Raw genomic sequence first — 7,058 nt, 5'->3', positions numbered from 1 at the left:
TGAACCATATCACGAACGCAACTATGCACAAATCTACGTGTTAGATCCAGATGTCGCAATCTATCAACGAATGACCCTTCCTGAAAACAGGCAATACACAGAGCTGATAATGAGAAACGTCGCTGAAGTCATAAACAGTCACCCATTAGCTAAGTCTACAAAAGTACTTACAAGATCACATTCTAACAATACTGTTTTGATTCCTACAGTTGACCTTCCACGTTCTGACGTGGAATTACCTTTTACACTTAAGCGACGCCAATTTCCCATTAAACCTGCATTTGCCATGACAATCAACAAATCCCAAAGACAAACCATGGACAGAGCTGGCATATACCTCTCTGAGCCTGTACTTGGACATGGACAACTTTATGTAGCCTTCTCAAGAGTTCGCCGTTCATCTGACATTAAAGTTAAAGTTGTAGAGACTCCATACCAAGGAAAACTCATTCAAGGACAACACACCATCTTTACTACAAATGTTGTGTATAAAGAGATATTCCATTAAATCTTTCTAATGTGCCATGCTATGTGTTCTTTACTTCCTTTGTTCATCATCTACACCTTTACACTCCAATATATCTCATACATACTTCAATGTATTTCGGGGTTGGCGAGCGAAGCGAGCTTGGGGCGAAGCCCCCTAGTACCAGACTAAAGCAGATAGGTTCTTGTTTTCTTTATTTGAATGTTACAGCTTCCATTTGCTTTTAATTAAAGTGGGACCATTAATTGCATGAATAAACTCCATACAGACTAAGAATTTGAACCAAGTACCCTGGAGCTATAAGCCAGGAGTGCTGACTGCTGCACCAGTGTTGTTTTGTATTCATCTACCCATCCAACTGTAGGATTAAAATGAAATGGAGCCTGTTCTAGCATCACTGGGCACAAGGCAGGAATCAATACTGGATGGGGCACCAGTCCATCTCAGACTCACTAATATAGGATTACATTTAGAGTTGCCACTAACTGTGACTAGAATGGGTTTTAGAGGTAGGAGGAGAAGAAGTGCCCAAGGAAAGAAGCCAGGGTCAGAAACCAAGCAATAGAAGATGAATTACAACTCTTCATACATTTCTACTTTTTCTTCTTCTTCTTCATGGAAAAGAATTTACCAGTATTCACACTACATTTTATATATTTTTTATTGGAAAATGGTGTTTAATAGTTAATTTGATCACATTGTTTAATTAAATAAGTTGTTACTATAAATGAGGAAATAATGTAACAATATTCTTAGACCCAGTAAACCAAATTCAGGGTATCAGGGAGTCAGAGCAATTCTTACTGGACAGGGCATCACTCACACGGCCACATTGTAATTGCAGATCTATCAACATCTGATCATCCCATTTTTAGGGATGTGAAAGATCCACACACGCTGGGAGTTCCTGCTAATAATCCAGGACACTTGATCCTTGAAGCGGCAGTGCTACCCTCCGCGCCACCCCTGAAGCCGAACATGTAGAACGAGTAAGCCACGTTATCTGAGTGTATATTAATTTTCTTGCGGAAATTATCGGAAGCTCTTCCAATTAATCGATGAATCGCCGTTAAAGAGGTACGTGTAGCGTTCCTAAAAATACACGACGGTGGCACACGATAGCTTATAGGTGTCGTTAATTGCCGAAAAACAGAATTTTCCCGTACGTTACTTTGTGTTGAAGATTGCTTAAATCTCGCACGTGTAGGCCCTATGCTTCCACATTAAGAACTGGGATTTAACAAGTGCTGCATTTAGCTTTCTGGAAAACATTGCATTATTGTTGATATTTTGACAATGTTTGCATAAATCACGTTTTTAAAGATATCTCTTAGTTGTATTTCAAACTAATGCTTTCACCTATTCCATGACTGGTATCCATGTTTGTTCTGGATAAGTCTTTGAAGTTTGCCAAGCTTTCTTTTATAACTACGTATGGTGTTGGAAGAGCAGCGGACTCGGCAGGTGCTCTCCCACGTGGGAGACCGGCCGCTTAACTGAACGTCTTTTTGTCTTTTATTATAGCGGCTGGGGGAGGGGGGTGAGTCGCTTCGATCCATCTTCTCATTTTCCTTTCTTAAGATGTATTTTTGTTGCTACTGATGCTATTTACGCGGTGATATTTAATTTCTATCGTTAAAGGTGAAAGCGAAGGGACCTTCAATCATTCATTGAAATGGTCGAACAGCGGCGGCCGTCGCGCACCCCCTTGACTGCTTTTGCGCTCGCAAAGCCAGTGATGTTTAAATGGGCCAAGTTAGAAAAGCGGCGGAGAGCGCAAATCTTGTTTGGTCTGAGTCTGTGAACTAAAGCGTGACTTTAGAGCAATATAGGGAGTTAAAAAAAGAGCTTAAAAACACCCCATCAGCACCAGATAAGTACTTGAGATGAGCACGTAGAGGGAGGCACGTTTGTGATTTAATGAGAGACGCTTGAGAACGGAAAGAGAAAAAGAAGTTTAGTTATAATTAGAGATGCCTCATCGCAACGATGTTCGCTGTTGGTACAGCATCCGATACTGTCAAGTTGCTTTACGTGACCGCTCCCGGACCCTTGACCACTCGCGTTAAAGCACTGATCACTTCGTAAAGGAGAACAGAAATCAGAGGGGTATCAGTTTGAAAAAGAGAGAAAAAAATCTTCCAGCTCAGAGGTAGGTCGATACGGGATCAATAAGCATTTTAACCAACATAATGTCTACGGCAGCAGAGCCCTCTTCAAAATGTCAGGTATTTGTCCGGAGAGTCAGTTTAGTAATAGTGGGTATGAGTGCAGCGAAACGAATAGAGAGATCGGGGCGCCGCTAACCCACTGGCAACGCGAGTGCGCGGAAACCTGGTGGCTTAGGAATGGTCAACTGCTGCTGAATTTAAGCACTTTACAAGAAACAGAGCCTGGGTTCTGGCGTACACAGTGTCGTGTGTGGTCAGTTGAAACGGACAAACTCCGAAAAGAAGAGGAGCAACTTGGAGCGGACTTGCCGGACATGCCCGCGATCAAAAAAGAGAGACTGGATGGTGAGGACATGGCTCTGGCTATTTTTAACCAGCCCGTGGACACTTTGCCCGACTACCTGGCCCCTATAAGTGCCGCTGCCATCCCGGTGGTGGCCCCTCATCCGCCGCCTTACGAGCAGCTTTTCGCCGCCCAGCACCGCACTTACCTGGGGCTGCCTGACGCACGACACCTTCACCTGCATCATCCAGAAGACCTGATGCTTGAGAGGTTCTCCTCAATTCCTGACTTCCAACCTTTCTTCGACAATGGAGAGCCCTGCATCGAGGTGGAGTGTGGAGAAAACCGGGCTTTATTGTATATAAATAAACTGTGTCAAGGCAGTAAGGGACCCTCAATTAGGTACCGGGGGGAATGGCTCACCCCTAACGAATTTCAGTTTGTCAGTGGAAGGGAGACTGCTAAGGACTGGAAACGCAGTATCAGGCACAAAGGTAAGAGAACGGGGTTCGTTTCGAAATTACTTAGGGTGCAGACTAGCCATTTAAGGGTCCGTTCCAAAAACTGTCACGGACCGCTGAAAAGGTTAGCTTAGAAATGACAGAGGGCAGCTGGAGGGGTTAAATGTATAGGCGTTTACTGGAGTGAATCCGCTCCAACGTAAAGTAAGTACCAGTGAAAAGAGGCACTGTGGGGTAGTGCAAAACTGAATCTTTTACGAAATGGGTTGTGCTACCAGTTGGGTCGGCTGCGTAGGGAAGGGCTACATTAACACGGAGTGTGCATGGATCTAAAATTGAGGGTACAGGGGGGTTCATTGCAAAGTTCTATCTGAACAGAATTCTGTTAGGGATTCCTTTTAAATTTACAAAGGATATCAGACGGGTTGCCTCTGTAAATGTAACGTTATGGCACGTGAAAGCATGTAGTTCTGAAATAGTTCGCTTTGGGGAATCCTCTGACTGAATTGATTGTGAGCTGTAAACTTCCAAGGGACCCACGCTAAGAAATAATTTGAAGTGAATGCTGTTAGAACTGCCAGTGTATTTAATAAGATGCATGGATCGTAGAGGAGTGTGATTTTAGACCAGGCGGGTGTATACTGTATTGTGCGTCTCTCAGGAGATCAGCGTCAAAGCGAAAGGGGGTATAGCAACAATGATCGGGGTTAAAGCGTGTCACGGTGTAAAACAAGAGGAACACTGTGGTGACCTACAGTGGGAGGGTGTCAGTCTTAACACACGAACTAGCATCCTCAGATTTCTATCATGCCAGTGTGAATTTGTTTTTCCCCAAAAAAGTGCATTTTCAGGACAGACAGTATGGTGTGAGGGATTTAGCAGTTCAAAGAAATGCTCTTTTTTGAGAAGAATTTTATAAAGAATACCTAAACAGTCTGGGTTTGAAATTGAGTTTTGATTTACATTCTTAGAAATGAGAGCGAGTAGATTAGAACCAAAACTGTGTGTTTACTCGAGTTGTTGATGAAGGGGAAAGTATTCAGTCTTGGGGGATTTCAGCTCGTGTCCGCTTGTTTTTTCTGCATGCTCTTAGATTGACCGGAATCCTTAAATTGACCCTGTGTGACACAGTGATGATGTGTGCCATGAGAGTGTCATGTGATGGAAAGGCGTTCAGTCCAGAACTGGTGCCTACTAGACAGACAGACAGTATATGAAATAGCTAGAAAAAAGGGACCATAGTAGATAAATAATTAGGCCAGATGCAAGACAGATATGTGTTCTGTAATTGATAGGCATGTAAGGCACCATATTAGGTAGTCAGACATACTCAGATTAAATTATTTCTGCATTGGCTAAATCTTTAATATTAATTAGACGAGCGATAACATAGTTTGCGATTCAAGATACAGGTAAGAAAATGCTAAGTGAAAAGTGAAGGCTAAGTTGTAAGAATAAGTCGAATAAAAACGAAATAAAACGAATTACTGCAACAGTGCGATGAGGTGGAAGGATCTCCCGAGTATACTGTTGGAGTGATGCGGCTGGAATGATATCGGTATTCGAGCTTAAAAGAATATGTGCATCCAGGTCAAACACTTTTGGGTCTCAGTATTACTTTTTATTTAGTAGATATGCATCTTTGTTTAATTAAATGTTTTATGGATATGTTGTATCTGTAGGTCGGTGTTAGTGTTTTAAGAAAATGTCTTTAGTAAAGAACGCTATAACAGAATAAACCTTATTAAATTAAACTTGGCCCGACAGAGAGTCGAGATTTTTGAGTGCCTCCAACCGGCCACCCCCACCGTACTTCCCCCAAAAAAATACGTAACCTGCATTTCAGAACTCCGTCTTCATTGACTTAGTGCAGATGAAACCCAGCAGCCCACTCCGTTTGAATCAGCTGGTAGGTTTTTCGGGGAGAGCCCGACGGTGGCGCCTGAAAACAAAAAGGTGGGGTCAAGGCAAAACGCTAAAATATGAACCAGGCTGTGTTGTTTTCCGAAAATCCGAATGCTCTGCCATTTGAATCAGGAAGTCGCGAAAAGAAGCGCAGTCTTCGCGAACCCTCCTTGGTTTTTGAGCGGCGGTTTGTCAGGGTTTCGGCAGTCAGGGGACAGGGGTGAGGGCGGATAGCGCTTCAAGCAGGTACGTGCGCCTTGTGTCTTTATGAAGGTTTGCAGACAGAATTTTTGGGAATCGTCGAAAACGGTCATTTCTGTTAGCCATTTACGCAAGGCGTTAACGGTCTTTTCCAAGAGCAGATAACGCAGCGGCAAGATGAGTACTGCGCTCCCCCTCACCCATAGGTAACAACGAAACAAGTACACTCAGTAAAAGTGATTTTCTACAGCTTTCACAAACGATATGATTTCAGAATATTTGCATTGGTTTACTTATTCTGGCTACTGCTGCAGTACTGTATAAACTGATAGAGCACTGTATGCTAACGTAATATTTTAGTGGTTTTTAATGTTGTGACTGATATGCTGATGCCTGCATCTTAAGAGTTATCTGAAAATAGTGAATAACCCATTGGCCTTCAATTTGCATGTTTTGTGTTAAAAATGTTGTTCTTGTGCCGAGTTCTACTGTGTCGTCAATATTTTGAAAAAATATTCACTTTCTGCACATTGTCATTAACCTGCCTATTGTGAACTATTTTATTTGTTGAATCAACAATTTTCTTGCCTCTGTCTTGGCTTTCCCCAGATATTCTCACTTATTTTCTGCTCTTTTTTATTTTGTAGGGAAAAGTTTGAAGACTCTTATGTCCAAAGGAATCTTACAGGTACATCCGCCAATCTGTGATTGCCCTGGGTGTCGAATTTCGTCTCCAGTGGTAAGATTATTGTTAAAATGTGCGTTTAAATCCCTCTTTTTGCTTTGGCAATAGATGTATGATCTGAAAGGGCCTGTAAGTTTGTGTGCCTTCTGTCAGAAATATATATGTGTGGCCCTTGAGGACTGCACACCCTTTGGCTTTCTGTGACAGAGAGACCTAACTCCTGGGCAGGCAGGCATGCATTTTAGTCAATAAGTCTAAGGGGCTGGAATGGCCTCTAGAAGGGTATGGGCTCAGTATGCATAATTATTGTTTGTTCATGTTCTGTATATGGTGGTCTCCAGAAAATGCACTATATGTAAATACATTTTGGAAAAGTCAACGTTAATGCACACACTCTTATTAAAAAGAATCCACACTTTAGATAATAACTGAACAGCTGAAGTGGTTTCATGGATTTTTCGTTTTATTTTTGCAGACAGGGTTTACAAAAACTAGATACTTTGAATGGTGGGCAAATACCCAAAAATCCAACAACATGGCTACTGTGGCTGAAGGGAAAGTAACAAATTATTACTGTGATTAGGTCAAGGGTTCTGCAGTAATCTTCACCTTGTGACCCCATGTTGTGTTTGTTGGCAAGGCCTAACACATTCCATTGATCCTGCAAGGCTTTAGGCATTTAAAGTTTGGGTAAGGCTGGCGCGTGGCCATTGATAAAAAGTTTATTTTGAGTGTCTTTGCTAAATGTAGGAGAGATGTAAAAATGTTTCCAAAATGTATTTGTAGATCTAGCAAAATACATTTTATGAGTTGGGTGAAATGGTAATTTTCCAAGACCTGAGGCCTGTGTAGTCTCTTATACATA

General features: G+C 42.2%; 1 protein-coding gene across 10 annotated transcripts in view; it reads left to right on the top strand.

Annotated features, from left to right (window-relative positions):
- Positions 1–2,071: 2,071 nt before the first annotated feature.
- The window catches only part of samd11 (sterile alpha motif domain containing 11), a 130,571-nt gene continuing 125,584 nt past the window's right edge, over positions 2,072–7,058 (top strand). The window contains exons 1-2 of one of the 10 annotated variants that reach the window (XR_003717013.2): positions 2,072–3,435; positions 6,156–6,247. Coding sequence is in view for 9 of the 10 variants with exons in the window: in XM_051931037.1 (XP_051786997.1) it covers positions 2,709–3,435; positions 6,156–6,247 (819 nt within the window). In the remaining variant the exon portion in view is untranslated. Of the gene's footprint in view, positions 3,436–5,225; positions 5,312–5,470; positions 5,554–6,155; positions 6,248–7,058 lie in introns of those variants that run through there. The other 9 variants (XM_051931037.1, XM_028807859.2, XM_028807858.2 and 6 more) reach the window with 9 other exon arrangements.

The sequence above is a fragment of the Erpetoichthys calabaricus genome, chromosome 8, assembly GCF_900747795.2.
Source record: "Erpetoichthys calabaricus chromosome 8, fErpCal1.3, whole genome shotgun sequence".
NCBI classification, from domain to species: domain Eukaryota; kingdom Metazoa; phylum Chordata; class Cladistia; order Polypteriformes; family Polypteridae; genus Erpetoichthys; species Erpetoichthys calabaricus.
The sequence above is the reverse complement of the archived record's forward strand: the minus strand, read 5'-3'. Positions and strand labels throughout refer to the sequence as shown.